This window comes from Eucyclogobius newberryi, unplaced genomic scaffold (genome assembly GCF_026437365.1).
Source record: "Eucyclogobius newberryi isolate DKJ021-1_F unplaced genomic scaffold, fEucNew1.0.hap1 SCAF_10, whole genome shotgun sequence".
Classification (NCBI taxonomy): domain Eukaryota; kingdom Metazoa; phylum Chordata; class Actinopteri; order Gobiiformes; family Gobiidae; genus Eucyclogobius; species Eucyclogobius newberryi.
Window position 1 is genome coordinate 23,649,158 of NW_027315724.1, and position 20,091 is coordinate 23,669,248.

Sequence of the window (20,091 nt, forward strand, 5' to 3'; positions counted from 1 at the left end):
GCTTTGAGGATGACTGAGAGACACACCACTAAGTCCAGTCATCACTCACTCACGCCACATTCACACAATGGCCTGTCCAAAGACTGTAGCAGGTTTGAACCAGCTCCCAATTGTAGAATATGAATCTGATATTGATCATATATATGACAATTTCCTACTGGTTAAACTTTAGCAATTGTTTATGAATGTATATAAAGGGTGTAAAAGGAACTGGATTATACATTTACTTTAATTCAAATGTGCATTAACTTAACATGTCACAGCACACAACTCAATTAAAGTTGAATAATCTGAATATTGAATTAGCTAAACCTAAATAAAATGATATCAGGAATTCTTAATGTTATAGATGATGAGCCCGGCTGATGCGAACAATGCAGTCACAAGAATTTCAAAAATCTTTTGCTCCTGCCATGCCTTCTTGTTCTTCTCTTGCATTTCTTCCATGCGCTGCTTCCTGGCTCTCATTTCTTGCTCCCTTTGCAGCTGTTCTCCATAGTGAGCTTTATAAAAGGCATCAAAATCAAAAAAGACCTTTCCTCTTCGTTGGGTAAACTGCCTGGCCCTCTGGTGTGATGTAGGTCCTGTCTGCCTACTGCTGGGACTGTCTTTGGACGGTTTACCTGGACTTCGAAGATCAGAATCACTCAGGATGCCCCGATCATATTTCCTTCTCAGGGTGAGGTTTCCCAGTACACTGTAGGCCTCGCTGATCTGTGAGAAAATCTGCGTTGCCTCCACGTTGCCTGGGTTCTTGTCAGGATGGTATATGAAGGACTGTTTGTAGTAAGCTGTTTTGATCTGAGACTGTGTGGCATGAGGGGTCACTTTGAGGACATCATAATAGGCAGTCCTGGTATTCTGTGGAAAAGCAGCATCCCTGTTGTGGCTGTCTCTTCCTCTCCAGTTGTAGTGCCTGGTGCCGCTGCAGGACTGTAATTTAGTAAAGAGCAGCACTCTTGGAGGTGTCTTGAACTTTTGCTCTGGCAGAAGAAATGCAAACGTGCAGAAAGCTTTGACCTGCTGGGTGTACCTGAAGGTGTCTGGACAGGCACAAACAACTCCTCTTGCCCAGGGTGTCATTCTGCCAGATATAGGCTAAGCTGAAAAATACAAGCCAATTTCATTTCCAGAAAAGCAAATCTACAATAAATGAGTGAAATAAGCAAGTGTCGTTTCCACTTCCCCGTTGAATTGCTTACAGTGGTTGGACTTGAGGTTGATTCCTTGTCGATTATTCTTCATTATATGTGCTGTGAGTCTGCAATGGACCCACACCTCGAGCAGGAGTAAAAACATGTGTCGTGTCTCTGCTTCTGAACGCTAACAACGAACAAATGCTCTGCTGTTCAGCCTGTCACCGACCTCTGCCATTTTACCGGAGACAGGAGAACTCGGTGAGGACGGAAGCTTATCTACGTAACTCAAAGAAGAACCAATCACATCCTTTGTTTACAGAAAGTAAAGAGACACGCGTTTGTTTACAACATTTTCAACCCACCAAATATTGTAGGCAGTTGACATACAGCCATAAAACATGATTTATTATATTTATTTTGAACCCACTGTTGTAAGTTTGAATGTTAGAGATTTCATAACTTGTATTTCTTTTATTGAACAGTAGGCGGCGATGTAGGCAAAGGTCCCCATAGAAGAAGAAACTCTAAAGTCGCGTGTTTTTGACGTCATATTTCTGCACGTGTAACAGCGAACAACATTTGTTTTTTAAACTTTGTTGGTGAATTTCTCTGCTTTTATTTCATCTCTCAGCACAGAGTCATGTCCAGTAGTCGCCGCCCTGAGCACACGGCTCCCCCTGAAGTGGTAAAGGCGTCTTTTGTCTGACAAGCCTAAACTGTACAGCACTGTACTGTAAACGCCTTGTGTAATGTTTTCTATTATATTTCCAACAGTTTTACAATGACGAAGAGGCAAAGAAATATTCTCAAAAGTGAGTGCAGACATGCAAATTATACCAAATCTCCGTGTTGTTTTCCATCATCACGACACCTTTACAAGATGCTGTTATTACATTATTGTTTGTTCCAACGTGCATTGTATAAATAAATATTTTACATTTTTGTTTCACTCAGCTCTCGCATGATAGAGATCCAAACACAAATGTCAGAGCGAGCTGTGGAGCTCTTGAACCTGCCAGAAGAACAGCCCTGTTACCTGCTGGATGTGGGGTAAGGTTTATCTTTTAAACGGCTGAGTGATCGTGGAAAAAATGGGCACAAGATCATTACAATAACACACAAGGCCATGGATGCTTCGGTACTTATATTTTACACACACCTAATTCATCTTTGAGGTTTATTTTGTGTGTGACAGGTGTGGCTCTGGACTCAGTGGAGATTACCTCTCAGAAGAGGGACACTATTGGGTTGGAGTTGACATCAGTACATCAATGCTTGGTGAGTGAAAGTATGTTCAGGATAAAAGACAAACATGAAGAAAAATAATTTTGTGTAAGTGTATCCATGTTTAGGTGCACTATCATTCTTCAGATAAATAAGTAAAGCAGTTAAAATGGTAAAAATGTTCTATGTTTTCAGATGTTGCTCTTGATCGAGATGTTGAAGGGGACCTCTTGGTGGGAGATATGGGGGAGGGAATGCCTTTCAGACCTGGCACCTTTGATGGATGTATTAGGTAAAGAATACTTTTACTTGAAACAAAACCTTGTATTATACATTATTAAGAATGTAATCTCTTCCCTGTCAGTATTTCTGCTCTTCAATGGCTCTGCAATGCTGACAAGAGGACACACAGTCCTCCAAAGAGATTATACACCTTCTTCAGCACCTTGTATTCCTCTCTGGTAAGTCTGAATGTTTGAATATGGTGAGTAAATGCATTCTAAATATATGTTAACTTTATCTGTCAGTCGAGGGGAGGTCGTGCAGTTTTTCAGCTTTATCCTGAGAACTCGGAGCAGGTAAAAACATATCTTGATGTGATGATTGTTTTTAACTGACATATTAACGTAAAATAACAAAGGTTTTCTTCCTTTTCTAAAGCTTGAACTGATCACGACACAGGCCATGAAGGCGGGATTTAGTGGAGGCATCGTGGTCGATTACCCCAACAGCAGCAAAGCCAAAAAGTCAGTTTTCTACCAAACATATTTTTCAACTATTTAAATATGTTTAATAATAATGTAAAAGGGTGAAGGTTACGCGTCTTCAAGGCTTGAGTGCTAAACCCCAAAAAGATAACCACTATTATTATTATTTAACAATATAAAATTGGGCAAGATACGTAACTTTTTTTTTTTTTTGGCTACAAAAACTGCTAATGTGTTTTGGCAATCGCTCTGAGGAAGGCTTCATGTGAGATAATCTTTTTTTAAAAGATGTGCAACCCCTAAATATTTGTAATAACTGTTTAATAGTTACTAATTGTTTTATCCCACCAAGTAATAATTAAGATAAGATATTCCTTTATTGTCCACACATGGGGAAATGTCATAAATTATAATACTTACAAAAAGTCCCTCCTAATCAGGAAGATGTTATGTAACAAAACTCATGAATATAACCAGCGTTCACTGCCCGTTTTATTATGACTGATGGGTCAAAATGTTATGTTGTGATATGTTTACATCTCTATACTAACTGGGCCTATCCACATGAAACAAACTGGCCCAAAGTTCAATGTCTTCTCTGTAAGCACAAACAAACTAATGGTATTTTAGTCAGTTGAAAGGACTAGGATTAATATGGCAAATTTATGTAGTCAATACCCAAGAAATATTGTGGATCTTAATTCTCTTTTCTTTCCAAAATAGTAAATTTGTAATAATCTACCATGTCTATCAAGCACTCAGTTTAATATATGTTTTCTTAGTTTGTCTTTTCATTAATGTCTTTTACAGATTCTTTTTGTGTCTGTTTGCTGGAGTGTCAGGAGTCCTTCCCAAGGTAAGAAAGAGCCCACACATTCTAAATACATGATATTTATGCTCCGCGCTGAATATGTGAAGTCTGGTTTATTCATTTTTAGGGTTTGGGAACAGAAACGTCAGATAAAACGGTGCCAAACCAAGTTCAGTTCACAGGACAAAGGTAACCGCTTTCATTCATCATTTAAAATAATTTTCACCTTGTTTTTACCATATTATACAAAGGTCTTGGTTTAAACAAAGTGCAGATTATTACTTATCCCTGCCTTTGGTGAGCCAGATGACCAAACATAAAACAAAGGAAAATCGTCCTGTCTGATTCAAAACCCTAACAGACGGGTTTTCCTGCCTTGAACATTTAAGATTCATTTTGAGTTTTCGGAGTTATGTTATTCTCACAAATTAATGTTTCACACAGGAACCGCTTCAAAAATATGAAGGGGAAATCAGCAAAAAAGGGTAAAGATTGGATCTTAGAGAAAAAGGAGAGGAGAAGAAGACAAGGACGGTTTGTATATTTTAGTAATACCGTTTTAAATATTTCATGGATGTTATTAATTGCTAATGTCTATTTTTCTCTTTCAGGGGTGTTCGGGCAGATACAAAGTACACCGGACGTCAGAGAAGACCTCATTTCTAGCTTCTACTCAGCTTTGCCTTTTTTTTTTTTTTTTTTTTTTAATAACTTATCCTTGCCAAGTGCGAAAGGCTGTAGAGTCAAACCATCTTCACTTCATTCTGTCAAGAAGTTATATAGGCCAAATAAATATTCAGGAAAATAATGTTTGCCATCTATATTAAAGTTCATCCAATGTACAGTGGCTTTTGTAGATTTCATGTGAACATTTTCAACATTTCAACATCAAAAGCAGCCATGCAAACTACTTTTTCTTAATCATACACTTGTCTTGTATTTATGTAACTTTTTGTGTGTGTGTCTGTGGCGTTTTTATAGCCTGTAGTTTTCACTTTGTCTCTGCTTTTGAACACCAGGGGGCGCCAGAGCCTGTGCATTTCCCATGAACACCGGGGCGTATCTGCTCTGAACCATCTGAACCTGTTTAATCGATAAACCCACCAGCAGTAGATCTGTGCAGTCGACCAATCAATTTCACTTTTACTCTTTTTAGTATTTGCTCGGTTTACACTTTATCTCAACGAGAGTGCAATGCATAGACTTAAATATATATATGTATATGAGCTTTTTGGAAAGAATCAGCCTCTGTTGTAAATTAAGAGGAAGTTGGCGGTGTGTCATGGGTTAAACCGCGGAAGGCGCCTCACCTTTCAGCACGCACGTCACCGGCGGCGCGAAGCTGCGTGAAGCGTCTCCAGCCTCATCCGCTGCATCCAGACCCCGCTCATCCAGACCCGCGGAGAGGAGGCGCAACACCGGGGGAAACAGCCGCGTCTCCAGCATCACGCCATCCTCCTCCACGCTCCTGGGAAATAAACGATCGAGGAGAGAAGAGTAGGGACAGACATGAAGGACCGTATGCAAGAACTTCGACAGGTAAGTTGCGGTAAACGCGCATTTTAACTTCAGCGAACTTGTGGCTTTCGCAAATCAAGAGGGAAAAAGAAGGACGTGTTCTGGATCAATTGGGTTTCAAATGATCCGAGACTAAGGCGGTTCATGCGCTGAGCAACAGTTGTGATTTGATTTGGCTTTGATGTTGGTGTTGGCGAATTAAAGGCATCAAGCATCTGGTTACTTTACATTTAGTGTCTGAGTATCATCAAATTAAAATAGTCTCATTTGTACCTGACTGACACAGTAAAACTTGCAAAAAACACGAGACACAGTTTGAGGTTTAGTGCTCGTGTCATTAAAGAGCAATTGTCTTAAGTGTCAGTTATTTATAGGCTTCAGATGTTCGGATTTAGACAGAAACGATGTGGGCGACGGGGAATCGATCTGTCCAAATATACTTGTTTGTTTATAGTCGGAGATCGGTCCCAGATGAGAAATGTCCCCTGTTCTGAGTGCGGGGTTATTTTTCTTTCCATGACAGGTGCATAAATAACCATAAATAAGAAGACCAAACTCGCTCATTATTCTCTATAGGAATTCCGGTGCGCCTGAGCGTGCAGTCTGACGTCTCGGATGCGCGTAATTGGCAATTAAGCTGCGAGAGGAGGAACAATTTACAGCTTCTCTGCTTTCAGTCAACTTCTATGAACGCGCCTCAAGGGAACAACTAAGCACTTATCCAACCTATAGCCTATATCCAACCCCACTCCACTTTTGATTTATTTCAATGTCTGCACAGATGTGTGGATCCTGTTTGACATCATGCCTTAGAGTTAAAATATTCCTTCATTTGCACATTGCTGTTTTATAAAACCAATTATTGAGCCACTCCCAAGCCAAGGTAATTGAAGAAGAATTTAACCCTGCCCTTTTTTTAATTCATTCACAGTTCTAAAAGGTCATTTCACTTCAAGATGAATCACCCTGGAAGCTAAATCGCAATTTCAAGCAGCAATTTTAGCAAATCGCCCCTGCGAACAACTAAACATGTATTAGTAATGTATTAAACCTGAGATACATGGGATTCTTGTGCTTGATATTTTAGTTCTCTCAGATGTTAATGCCACACTTAGTGCACTTTGAAATAGGGCTGGGTATTGCCCCACGATACAATACATTATGTCAACACACAGTCCACAATCTGGCATCCCACTCGGAGCTTAATAAACCTGAATTATGATTTGATCATGTAGAGAATAACTAAATATTTTTGAATTGTATGTCCACAGAATGTACCATTAGAATACAATTGTCCTGTGAATACGCCCTGCAAATTCAGCCCTAATGAAGCAGCCAGCAGATGAACAAGTGTATAACAATGTATAATTAATGTATGTTGTTTAAAGTATCACAAGTATCCTCTGTACTGATTTACATTTTACCATGAAGTCCATTGCTGTATTGTGACCTGAATAATGATATAAAATATTAAAAATCAATTAACCTGATAATCTTGCCTTCATTGAAACATGGATCACTAATCAAATTGTAGACACGATGCTTTTCAGATAAATAGAATGGCGCATAATTTATAGAAGGTAACAAATAATATCTGCAGGGAAATGTGTTGTGTGACCAGATGGCTCACTCACGGGTTATGGAAGGGCGGTGGTCCCAGGAGGGTCTCAATCAGGACCCATCATGGTCCAATTGATGCATTGTAAATTAAACATGTTTTCGCCAATTTGGATGGATATTTCTTTGAGCGTTTCATGTCGGACAGGCTGTGAGGATTCCCAAGGTAGTAGGCTCTTTTATTTGATGCAGTCTGATTGAAAGAGTTACATAATATCCACACAGCTCCCAGATAATATTCACAGCTCCGTCATCTCGTCTCAACACAAACACCTCTTCACGGTTATGGATGTGAACACACTGGATGACACTCAATCCAACAATATCAAATCTGAAGTTGCTCATTTTCAGCGAATGAACGCTGGTGTGTCCGTGAACGCTGGTGTGTCCGTGAACGCTGGTGTGTCCATGAACGCTGGTGGTGTCCATGAACGCTGGTGGTGTCCATGAACGCTGGTGTGTCCATGAACGCTGGTGGTGTCCATGAACGCTGGTGTGTCCATGAACGCTGGTGGTGTCCATGAACGCTGGTGTGTCCATGAACGCTGGTGGTGTCCATGAACGCTGGTGGTGTCCATGAACGCTGGTGGTGTCCATGAACGCTGGTGGTGTCCATGAACGCTGGTGTGTCCATGAACGCTGGTGTGTCCGTGAACGCTGGTGTGTCCATGAACGCTGGTGGTGTCCATGAACGCTGGTGGTGTCCATGAACGCTGGTGTGTCCATGAACGCTGGTGGTGTCCATGAACGCTGGTGTGTCCATGAACGCTGGTGGTGTCCATGAACGCTGGTGTGTCCATGAACGCTGGTGGTGTCCATGAACGCTGGTGGTGTCCATGAACGCTGGTGGTGTCCATGAACGCTGGTGGTGTCCATGAACGCTGGTGTGTCCATGAACGCTGGTGGTGTCCATGAACGCTGGTGGTGTCCATGAACGCTGGTGGTGTCCATGAACGCTGGTGTGTCCATGAACGCTGGTGGTGTCCATGAACGCTGGTGGTGTCCATGAACGCTGGTTTGTCCATGAACGCTGGTGTCCTTGAACGCTGGTGTGTCCATGAACGCTGGTGTCCATGAATGCTGCTGGTGTCCATGAATGCTGCTGGTGTCAGTAAACGCTGGTGTCCATGAATTTGATTAGAGCCTTACAAAATGTTAAATGTTTAAATATTAACAAAGATAACCTTGTCTTTTTTTTTTAAAAGAGTAAAAAATTGTTAACTTGGTATTTATTTATTTATTCGTCTATGGGAGTTTTTATTTATTTATAGGAGATCTTCTACTGAAAGTGTTTTTCAGACTTCCTATAACTGATCTGTTCTTCTGTATCTACCTCTGTATCTACCTGCGTTGCACCAATGAAATTTCCCCATGTGGGACAATAAAGGAATATCTTATCTTATCTTAGTGTATTTGATTTGATATTTTCATGCATGCACTTTGCTTTTATTTACATATTCGCTCTCTTGTTACATCATTGTGTACATTTGATTTTTATAATGATTTTTTTTAAATCGTATCCACCCGCTATATCTCATCTTCCTAAATAAGACCTCAGTATTGTGAAAGTGGGAAGACGAGGGCAAATATGGGATGTAATTTTATTGGTGATGCGTTGCCCGTGTGTATTCGTGGTCTGACAGGATATTGGGCCATACTGAGATATAATAATGTGAGTGCGGGTTTGTCACCTGCGCTGCCCATGTGCACATAAAGCCGCTTTATGAGCTGTGCACCTGCCCATGTCTGAGCACCTCCAACTGCTCATTAAGCGCTCCCATAGCTGCGCTCTCCAGAAGTCCACTCTGCTCGTGCACTGCATTCCCAGTTGAGAGAACACTGATTTACTGACAGATGGCACTGATCTGATGTTTGTCAGCTTCATCCACCTCTGAACCCAGAGGGAAAGTCACTGATGAGGCCATTTCACAATTCACACGTCACTGAGGGTCACGTTCATCTATCGCATGTTGTGTCCAGACCATTCCAAAAGTTTAGTCTCTATAATATCTGTTCTTCTGTTTCTACCTCTGTATCTACCTGCGTTGCACCAATGAAATTTCCCCATGTGGGACAATAAAGGAATATCTTATCTTATCTTATCTTATAAATCTTCCATTTGCAAACAAACATGGGTGATTGGCTTGAAAAAATAGGATAGATTTTGAATAATGAACTTTGAGATTATTCAGTTAATTGGTAATCAAGCTTATTCAGAGCACTAGATAATAAGATAAGATAGGCCTTTATTGTCCGCACATGGGGAAATGTTGGTGTTACAACGCAGTAGATACAGGGGGAAAGGACAGATAACTTATAGGAAGTTTAAAAAAACACTTAATAGAAGAACTCTTATTAACAAAAACTCCTGTAAACAGGTCATCTCATATCTTGGTAGGGAATGGAGGGAAGAAAACAAAATAAAAATAAAAAATAAGATACAATAAAATAATAATAATAATTAAAAAAATTAAAATTTAAAAATAGCTGGCATAAGACAAATAATACTAATAATAATGGTAAAGTAAACACTCTTATTTACATCAGTTGTATGCACATGAATGACATTAATTGCGTGTGAGTATGACAGTATGACAGTAATCGTAAGCACTAAACAATCGTGATCATTTTAGAAACTTGCATAAGTCATCTCAAGTGAACCTGTTCTTCAAAACGTAGGTCCAGTCGTGTTTTATGTCTGTCTGTTTCTTTACGATATCCTCCAGAAGCTATTGATTTTATATAGTCACATAGTAATGGTGATTTATTAGACCATATGAGTGAAAGAGAATTAAGGAGTCATTTTGAGGGCAGTTATCACAAAATCCGTTCAGCCTTCATTGAATAATCTGCTGGTCGTTCCTGGGCAGTGTTGCCGGGTGCAGTTAGTTGTGAGACTGTGTGTATGTTTGTGGTGAACTCTGTGTCACTGTGTGTTACTGAGAGTGACACATTAACTAATCGGCTGAAGCTCTCGTTCAAGGCCTGTAAGTGTGTGTGTTTGTTTTCTCCTTTCCATTTTCCTCTTTGTTTCCATTCAACCATGCCATATTTTCACTTTATTTATATGTAGTTTGATATTTCCTGCTAATGTCCTTATTGAGGACCAAGGGTTAAAGGTTATATTTAACGTCAAACTTCAAGCTTCTGTAAACAGTACTGGAGAAGTCCTTATAATTACAATATAATAAGTGTTTGCACCCATTTACTACTTCGTTGCTTAACAAATTAAAGACAAGTCTTTGTAAATTAAGAGTGTTTTTATAAGAGTTTTGTTTATAAGAGTTCTTCTATTTTTTAAACTTCCTATAAGTGATCTGTCCTTTTTCTCTGTATCTACCTGCGTTGCAACAATGAAATTTCCCCATGTGTGGACAATAAAGGATTATCTTATCTTATCTTAAATAGCTGGAAAATAATAGAAAATGTACTGACTGTCGTGTTTGCAGACACGACGTGATCCACCTTTACTCTGCAAAATTTACTCTCAAATCCTTCTCAGATTATGTTTTATACAAAAATATATTGTATTTCATAACTTTCTGTTGCCTATAAGACGGATCACAGAAAGTGTCAAGGTGTAACTTAAGTGAAATAAAAAGTTATTGTTTTATTTAAGGTTAAGTTACAATTAATCAAATAGGAACCATGTCAGGATTACCCAGATTGGTGATTACTCCACGACATGTTTAAAATAGTTTAATCATGTTTAAATGAGCGTTATAATATAATCTGATGGGTCCGAGGGATTGAGTGCGATTTACTGGTCATTAAACCCACGTAGCAGAATGTTTCGCTTTGCCGTGTGTGGAGAAAACACTGAGATGTCTTTTTCTTGCTCGTGTCTGTGGCACGGATGCATCTGTGGTGGTCTGCAGACTTGACAGCTGTGTGTGTATTGTGTGGGAAAGATGTATTAATGAGTGGAGGAGGCGAGCGGATGATGGACAGGTGAAAAAATGAAGATGATTAAAGAGGGTGGACACAGAGCCAGGCGATCAGGGAGAAACTTCATACACTCACACTGCAGTATCTATCACTCCCATTCTGAAAGTTACAAAGTGCCGTGTGGATTATATGTGTTACTGTCCTCTGAGCCATTGCTGAAAATCCTCTATATGTAATAACTTGTCACTTTACCTGTTGATTAGCATCTTGGTTCTCTCCATTTTTCAGAACATTGTGCGATATTATAATTCATTTGATTGTTTCATCACTATATTGATTTCAACCTCTCTCATTGGCATTATATTTCAGTCGGGAAATCCAAAGTCACAATCAGGGCTTTAAAAAGATACATCCATCCTTGTGCGTTGTAGGAATTCCCATACATCAAATTGTACTGTTATGGCAAAAATAAGGCAAGGAAGCGAGTTGCTTTGTCTCAATGTTAAGGTGATTTAATCAGGCGTTTCTCTCTCTCTGGTACATTATATGCTCAGTTCTGCCTCTCCCAGGTCCTCCTTATTTATACACATTAGTCACATGACCCAACACACACGGAAAGTTCCCGATCACTGGTCTCTCAGGTACAGAGGGACAAAGGAGCAAAAGGAGAGGAGGACAGTATATAACATTTGCATTAATTCAATTCACATGTCTTGCTGGCTTTGTCCTAGTGTGAAACAAAACGGGGAACTTCCTAGTCACTCCAGGAGGTCCGGACATGTACATTTTCAGGCTAAGAGGAGTTGTATCAGGCTGTTGACTGTGTGAACTAAATCCAACTGAAATGGAATTGAAAATCAAAAAGGAAAGGACCAGGTTATATTTTTCCACAACAGTACCTTGCTGTAATATCATAATTATAAACATATAAGTAATTATCCTATCTGACACACATTTTATGAGTCATTTCTGAAGGGAATGGAGGAAGCTGTATTAGCTGCTGTGTTGAGATAGAAGAAAAGTCTTTGCTTTAATATAGGAACACAGAAGGACAATAAAAGAGTTTCCCACTTGAGTTTATATCTTCTTGACCTGTCTCATTCCTTTAAAACATAGTCTGTGCCTGAAACCTTTGCTGACACACTTAAACCAACTGTTACCACGGCACTTTTTCTGTCTGTGTTGATTCTTTTATTTGTTTTGTACGCCCAAGACTGTTCGTTTTTGGAGGTTCACTGTCCGGACTGAGGACAACTCTCTTAATGGAGATTTAATTGTATAACCAAGCCAAGGGCAGACAAATACAGTATGAGCTCCAGGGGAAAATGTGTGTTGAAGGGTTGTGTCCCGATGATGACACACTGTGGTTAAGATGCTTGTGTCTACTCTTTACTAGATATGACAACCGTGGATCATTATTTTATACTTTGGACAGTTTAAATAGCTTAAATTGACCTTTAACAACGTAATTAAATAAACAACTCTGTGTAGACGCTTGTCATATAGGTAGATTCCATAGCAAAGAAAAGAAACAAGTTGAAAGCTTTAGGGCGGGTGGTCCATGTGTAGCCGCCTGCACTGGTTTTGCTGCGTGTCGTCCCTTCTCTCTCATCCCCATTTCACGCTAGGCTGTCCTGTCTAGTAAAGCCTACATGCCAAAAAAAGCAGTAGGTGGTAGGGGTGGGAACAATCGAGTCTTGAATACAGAAGAATAGTGATGACTCAAACGTGCTCGAATCACTCTAACTATAAATTCAACTGGGTAAATGAGAAGGGAAAACAATTATGACACAGTTAAAAGCTGCATTACATTTCTCCTTTATTAACCGCCCTGTAACATATACTGATAATCTATTCAGTTATAATCAAAAAGCGCTTGCCTGTTTAAGTACAAGCTATATTATTACGATCTAAAATGCACTTATTTTATCGAATGAATTCAACCCAGTCACAATTTAACCCCCGAGTACCCCTACATGCCCTTATAATCCGCCAGTGTCCATCGAATGCATTGCCTTTGACTTCCAGTGCGCCCGCTGTGTTTGTGAGCAGAAAAGAGCACAGAGGAAGAACGACCCGGAGTGGCGTTTGGTGCTCTTTGTGCAGACTCTACTTTCGATGTGTCTGAAGTCAAGCCTCTGCCCGTCTCCTGCGTTGCTGTGTGACCGCTCCACGGGAACACTCTTGAGGGCCGGAGCTTTTTCTGTCCTCCTCCACTCTCTATTCTTTTTCTGGTCCGTACTTTCCTGTGATCTCCAGTGTAACGCCAGCTCCCTGTGCTGCAATCCCACATGGTGTTGCAAAATAAAACACCCACTTTCAGCTGCTTGTAACGATTAACATGTGGGTTATTTACTCTACTTGCATCTCGCCGTATGGTGTACTTGGATGTGTAAAATGTGTGAGTGAATATGCAAAAGCAATTAAACCGTTCCTTTGTGACGCGTTCTCTGTTGTTCATTTTGATTTGGCCTTTTACTTTACAGCTGCATTACCCAATTCCTGCCTTGTAAATGTGTAAATGTTTCCCTATAAAGTGTATTGTAAAAGTAATCAGAGTAGCTCATCCCTATCCTTTGTTTTGGGCCTATTATTCATAAATACTGGCCTGAGATTAGTGAGGCACAGTCTTCAACACCGACATTCCATTTTACTTTAAAATAATGTACCTGTAAAACTCCCACAATGCAAAAACTAGATGGATACCTGTGGAATGTAGCTTTAGGGGGCAGGGACAAGGCTGGACAGAAATAACATTTGACATTTATAAAGTGGAAAGACCGACGTTTACAGTGAATTTCAAAATGGAGAAATGGGTACTTAACTGCGGACTGCTCTTGTTATTTTTAGTATTTTCATGTTCTTTTTCTGTTTATTTTTGGTTTGTTTTGTAAAAAAACTATAAATGGAGATAAAATGTATAAATGATGTAATTGTGAAACATGTGATCAATCAGAAACGCTATATAAGGCATTGGAATGAGAGCTGATTGGCTGTGCGTTGGTGGTCCTCCCGATTTCATTTTCCAAAAAACTTGTTCTAAAGCTGTGAATACTGCTGTGCCAAAGGGTTTATGAAGAACTAGTCAAACCGATTGAAATCCTTCCTCTTTTCACAAAAATAAATTAGCAAATCAGACACATCAGCTTTAAAACCTTGACTTACCTTTAGTGATTGGTTGGATTTTTTGAAAAGCTTGCATCCAAACAAGTCCCTTTGATCAAGTGCAACAGCATCGCACCATCAGAGTATTCATCATTTCTCTCTCTCTGCTTTATGCTAATGTCTATTACTGCTATCGCTAGTGTAAAGGCAATCGCACGTTTTCCTGCATATAATTAATTATCATGTGTGCGTTTGTGGAATGCGTTGCTTAAATGTCACTTTCTCCACGGTCCAAATTCAATAACAAGTCCTTAATCACTCGACCTGTGGATTTAATTACAATTGTGGTTTAAGTGTTTTTCTGTTTCTAATCCGCTGATGGGGGGGAGGTGAAACGGAGGGGCACGAATGCTGCTTTATTTAACCTTGAAGGAACCTCTTGTGAAATTCTGATACTTCTCTGATTTGCATTCTCTAATTGAAATTCATACGGATTTTCTCATGAGCTTGTTTTCCTTAATGCTTGTGGTTTGTTTTCTATCCAGGGGAAGGAGACGGCAGAGGAAGAGGATGAAGTCGCTGTGGGGATGGAGAAAGCCTTCATGGACGAGTTCTTTGACCAGGTAAAAAAGGCTTTATTTCCATCCATACATGAGGTCGAGATGATGCATTTATTATTAGTGCTGGGACTACTTTGGGCTTGAGACAATACTAAGGTCAAAAAGTAGCAAGATTTTTTGTGCAATCTCCAGAGCTGCAAAGATAAATCAATTCTCCAACATTATACTTTTAACATCCGCTCGAAAACTTTAAATATTGATGATAACATTAACCAGCGGAAAGAATTATTGCATTCTATGTTCTTTTTGATTTGGATTCAGACACAGGATGCAGCTTGTGGCAGATAGAGTTAGGCTGCCTGCAGTGCATTATATTTGATTCAGCACAGAATTCAATTGTATGTGGTTTTCACGATTGTTAAACAACATTTCATACAGATGATGATGATGATGATGATGATGATGATGATGATGATGATTAATGAATGTCTAATTATGCTTTGGAAGTGAAAAAGTGTAATATATAAAAGAAGTATCCGAACAGAAATCCTGTTAGAATCATCCTGTGAGGTTGAATGGCAGTTGCACTTTAATATGGCAATTATCCAAGGCAAGTTGTATTTGTAGAGCACATTTTGTACACAAGGCAATTCAAACAGGAAGGAAAAATACAATAAAATCACAAAGACATGACCAAAGTGTGACCTGTGAAGCAGATAAAACAATGGAATGTGTCAATAGGAGTGACACGTTTTGTTGCACTTCTCACCATTTAAAAACAATTGAAAGGAGCAATAGCTTTTTCATGTAATAAAGTCAAATCTCTATTAGAGTCGAAATAAGACTCGGCGGTTGGAAACAGGTTAAAACTGTGGAGAGCATTTTAGATTGTACACCTTTATACACTGGGTCTTATCCAAGTGTGTGGAGGACGGCCTAATGCCATGTGACGAGGAGGCTCTCACTCCAACTGTGTTGTTAATTACATTCTCAGTGAATGACTGACCACTACTGCAGCCACTGTCCTGGCTTTATTATGCATCAAGCTCATGAAGATGGCAGATAGGGCCAATTTGTTACTGATATGGAATGTATAGCATAACTACATCCTTATCATTTCAATTACAGACTATGCACTTTTTTACATTTGTTAAACCTTGTAGTTCAAATTCTTCTATAAGTTTAGTGTTATAGAAACAAACAAAATAATTCCTGTCTTGTATGATACATCTCCAATTGTGTTGCCTTTAGTCTCAAATCTGACATACCAAAGCTATCTTACAGTGGAAGAGAACGTGTGAATGACACTTTTAAAATGATGTAATAAGAGGTTGAAGTCTGATTTACAGTATCACAGTAATTTAAAAACTCACTGGTGATGTCATTCCTTCATGCAGACATTATTATGGACATAAAGCTCCACAGATGGAACCATAATAAACTCTTTTCTTGTGTCAGGGTGTTCAACAGTAGGTATGACATCTGATGGACCTGTTTACCTCTCAGCCTCCTGTCTGCATGTGTATAGGCATGACTTGGTACCATATGTTGTATGTTTACTTCACAGCTTTGAGCGGCAAGTGTGTGCGTGGACTTGTGTCTGTGTTGAGCAATATGTGCTGATCTGAGACCTTAATGAGTATAATGAATACTCAAGCTGTTGCACAAAGAATCAGAACACATGGCCTCTTTATTAAGGTGACATTCTGGCTTGTCAGTGGTTAAAATAGCATGCTGTTCTAAAGATAAAAGTGCTTCTATAATGTGTTCCTGTTATTAGTCTCATTTATCATCTCTTATGAAGCTTTTGAAGGCTCTTAAATGTTTCAGCTGATGATGCAAGTGTGAACAGAGCAGAAGCAAGCCACATTTTCCGTGGGCTCTTGTCCCAGGTTTGGAACTTTCAGAGCAGAACAACATGTACACATGCTACTCCCTTAAACAAAACAGTGTTGTATATATGACAATGTGACAAACTTGCATCATAAATGTGGATTTGACTGCAACACTCATTGAATAACTTGGTTTTGTGGTACTTTTTGACTGCATAGCTCACTCGTTGTCGTCTTCAAAGTGTCACGTGATGTTACTGTGACGTGTCTTGTCAGCTTATTTACAGAGATTTTGGTGCTGTCTTCCTTTTTTATTTCAATTGGCGCCCACATCACCAAATTAACCTCATTGGACCCAGTGTAAATACTTGTTGATGACCTTCCACTGTCCTAACTCCCTCACATATTTGATAGATTTTACACTCCTCTTAAATGTCTCTTAATATGATTTCTTCCACAGCAATAGAATTAGCCTGAAAAAGACTCTCCCACACTTTGCTCATTTACCATCTCTTCTCGTTGTATCTCTGCTGCTATATCTGCCGCTCCAACTTCGAATGCCATATGTTGTAGCTTGCGGCCCGCCACAGGGGTCTGTACGGTGCCCTACGTTATTCCTGACTGCATCCTGAAGTAAATTATGTTATTAAAAACGGATCCGATCAGTGGTTAATTTAAATTATTATGAGACAATAATGAGAAGGGATTGGCCGGCGGGTTTGAAGATACAGATGGAGCAGCGCTGAAGAGGATGTGGATACAGCTGGAGCAGGTGCAGAGGAGGAGACGGTGATAGTGAGTTATGTGGAGATGGATGGAGACGGATGTGTCCTACTGTTTGTCCAGATGTTTAACCTGGGACAAAATCAGCAGCTGGAGCAAGAAGGGGAAGAATGGTTAGTGGAAGAATAAGTCTTAAAAGTGGGTAAAACAGACCTGAGCATTATGCGACACAAGGAATACAGAAAATACCAACTAAAATAATATTATTCAAATAGAAGTACAAAGTAGTATAGAATAGTATAGTATAATCTGGTATTTTAAAAAGATGGACACAAAAATGAGATAAGCTAAATCATATCTGAAGGAGCTGTGCAAGAGAAACAAATCATTTCATTTTGTCAACCTAACGTTTTAGTAGGAGTAAAAGTATATTGTCAAAAAGTTATTCCAAGGATAATTTATTGAAAAAGTTACTCAAGTGAATGGGTAAATGTAACTGAGTACTGCCCACCTCTGGTCTGTCCCTCCGTCACGGCCTGGATTTGAATATGGGCCATATTCGAAGAGGAGGAAAAATATTGCCCTCCCACCCCTGATGTAAAGGATATCTTAGAATTAAAGTAAATTATGACATTATGACAGACATTTACACATTACCACAGGTATTACCAATTTCATCATTTTTGACAACCCTAAAACGTAATCAGGATACATACCATTTGCATGCACATATAATTATTATAACATTCCAAAATTCCATTGCCAGTTACAAAAATAAAGCATTATTTGACTCGGTTTTGTTTTGTTTTTTCTTTTGTTCTCAAGCATAATTCAGAAGCAAATTTGAAGTCTTGAGAAAATGATGTACATACTTTACATTCTAAAACAAGCTTTACTTTTTGCATTTACTTCAGCTGTAATTTAGTTCTTTTTTCACATAGAGATCCATACGTGGATATTTGTTTCATATAGAGGTGATGGCTGTCTTCACTGACCTTGATATGAGCCATGTTACGTTAGGCAGTGGATCATAGTAACACTTTGGCCGCTGAGTGGGAGCTGACCTGCTGCTTGGACTGTGCCTGTTAATGCCATGCACTCACTTCCTGTCATCATCTGAGGGCCTCGCACCTGTCGCTCCATCTCAACCCGTCAGTCAGTGTAAACAGACGCAGGTCAATGGGCTGAGAGACGAACTAACATGCGAATTTAAGGAACTTCATGACGTAAGGGATCACAGCTGTTCTTAATCCTTTTACTTGTGTGATGGGGTCAATATTTTGGTTTCCTGGCCGTTTCCTCCTCGTCAAGTGCTTATCAATGAACACTGTAAAAAAGGAATTGGTTATTGGCTTCGTGCCATTTTCAGAAAACCACTTTGCTTTGCAGCTCTTCCTCTAATATGATAATGACATCCTCACTTCAGTGCCAGTCGACTTAATCGCTGCTTCCAGTCTCAGAAACGTGACGCACAAGGGGTCTCTTAATGCTTTCTACGTGGGTCTCTTGTCGACAGGTGGAGGAGATCCGAGGGTTCATCGAGTCTTTGGCAGAGAAAGTGGAGGAAGTAAAGAGGCAGCACAGTGCGATCCTCGCCTCGCCCAACCCAGATGAGAGTAAGTACACTCACAATAGATATTCAAATTGTGTCAAAAAGCGTCTTGATTGATGGGGAACATGGTGCACTAAACGAACCAATTGTTTTACTTTTTACAATTTTAGAATCTTTGCGTTTTTGAGATATGAATGCTCTGTAGCTCATTTGATAAATCATTTTAACCTTGAAGTAAAAGATGACCAAAGTTTCTGATGGTTTGCAGTTGTGGATATATAAATGCTCCACCTGGAATGTTCCACTGCATTGCATTAAACTTGTCTATCTTAATGAATTCTATGCATGTTTATTTCTCAAATATACCTTGAAACACATGCAGTCTTGGTGTGACCAGGGTGGCCTCTCCACAGATCTGTCGACTTGTCTCCATGGAGATAGATAAGTTTAACGCCTTACTGTAGAACTTTCCAGACAAAGCAAGGAGATCTCCATACAGGACAAGCAGGAGGCCCCCAGAAAATGTACATAGAGCAACATTTAAGGCACCTCTGAAAGTGCTTTAATTTATTCTAAGTGTGGTTAGTAATTCGAGATTGCAGTTGGTATAATTCTGTTTTTGCACTTAATCAGAGGTGGGTAGTACTCAGTTGCATTTACTTGAATTAGAGTAGTTTCTGTCACTTTTGTCTCCAATTTATAATATTTTGTCAGAAGCTATGGTTTTGTAATTTTTGTGTGACATTCCTGAATGTGTTTGTATATATTTGGATTCCCATAAGCAACAGCAAAGCTTTAATTTAAAATGGCTTTCTATTATTGTTAAGTGTTTAGAAAGCAGATTCCATTGATATATATTCCCCTGTAATTGAAAGTGCATTTTTAATATAATTAGGCCCAAGCGCCACAAGCTGGCAAGAGGCCTATTAATCTCGTAAGGCCGCGAAAGTGCGCACGAAATCGAGCGCGAAGCGCTTGCCCACTTCCAAACACTCACTAACGCACTCCTTCACTCACGCACGCCCCTTGCATACTAATTAGTAGTAGGAAAATGGAACATTACCGTTGTAAACGGGCGAAGCCCGTGCAAAAGTGCACACTAAACGAGCACTTTCCATATAAAGCACTCATTTGCCCTAAGTAGCTCACGAATACGTTCCCCATCTCTTGTATGTTCCGTGCATATAAGCATGTAATGCAAAAATTGAACATTATTACTGTATAGAGGGGCAAAAACACAAAGTGGGCGGAGCCCACTCAAAATTAACAAAAGTACCCGTCAGTGACCAGGGACCCACACCATGAGGAAAATGTATAGTTTATGATATTTGAAAAATGGGAAACATTGTTTTCGCATCGGAATATTTAGGCCCGAGCCCCAGCAGGGCGGAGGGCCTATTGCTCCCGCAACGCTG

General features: G+C 39.6%; 3 protein-coding genes across 6 annotated transcripts in view; 2 read left to right on the forward strand and 1 right to left on the reverse strand.

The window, feature by feature from the left end:
* Window positions 1-214: 214 nt before the first annotated feature.
* dnajc30b (DnaJ (Hsp40) homolog, subfamily C, member 30b) lies at window positions 215-1,413 on the reverse strand. The gene is made up of 2 exons (XM_072464102.1): window positions 1,203-1,413; window positions 215-1,103 (listed from the first exon to the last, which is right to left on the reverse strand). The coding sequence occupies exon 2, from the start codon at window positions 1,081-1,083 to the stop codon at window positions 328-330; it is 756 nt and encodes a 251-aa protein (XP_072320203.1). The 5' UTR covers window positions 1,084-1,103; window positions 1,203-1,413; the 3' UTR covers window positions 215-327.
* Window positions 1,414-1,635: 222 nt separating this feature from the next.
* On the forward strand, window positions 1,636-4,685 carry bud23 (BUD23 rRNA methyltransferase and ribosome maturation factor). Its single transcript, XM_072464101.1, has 12 exons — window positions 1,636-1,824; window positions 1,914-1,951; window positions 2,094-2,189; window positions 2,335-2,417; window positions 2,559-2,655; window positions 2,728-2,824; window positions 2,891-2,941; window positions 3,024-3,109; window positions 3,881-3,926; window positions 4,009-4,070; window positions 4,326-4,415; window positions 4,493-4,685. The coding sequence occupies exons 1-12, from the start codon at window positions 1,780-1,782 to the stop codon at window positions 4,545-4,547; spliced, it is 846 nt and encodes a 281-aa protein (XP_072320202.1). The 5' UTR covers window positions 1,636-1,779; the 3' UTR covers window positions 4,548-4,685.
* A 665-nt stretch (window positions 4,686-5,350) lies between these two features.
* The window catches only part of stx1a (syntaxin 1A (brain)), a 38,572-nt gene continuing 23,831 nt past the window's right edge, over window positions 5,351-20,091 (forward strand). For all 4 annotated transcript variants that reach the window (XM_072464106.1, XM_072464103.1, XM_072464104.1 and 1 more), the window contains exons 1-3: window positions 5,351-5,420; window positions 14,555-14,632; window positions 18,641-18,740. In XM_072464106.1, coding sequence (XP_072320207.1) covers window positions 5,391-5,420; window positions 14,555-14,632; window positions 18,641-18,740 — 208 coding nt within the window. In that variant the 5' untranslated portion in view covers window positions 5,351-5,390. The remainder of the gene's footprint in view (window positions 5,421-14,554; window positions 14,633-18,640; window positions 18,741-20,091) is intronic.

Bases quoted from the DNA above. Each gene is read 5' to 3' on its own strand.
- bud23 (XM_072464101.1), top strand. From the start codon at position 1,780: ATGTCCAGTAGTCGCCGCCCTGAGCACACGGCTCCCCCTGAAGTG. The intron at 1,825-1,913 runs GTAAAGGCGTCT...TATTTCCAACAG, and splicing joins ACACGGCTCCCCCTGAAGTG to TTTTACAATGACGAAGAGGC. The intron at 2,942-3,023 runs GTAAAAACATAT...CCTTTTCTAAAG, and splicing joins ATCCTGAGAACTCGGAGCAG to CTTGAACTGATCACGACACA.
- dnajc30b (XM_072464102.1), bottom strand. From the start codon at position 1,083: ATGACACCCTGGGCAAGAGGAGTTGTTTGTGCCTGTCCAGACACCTTC.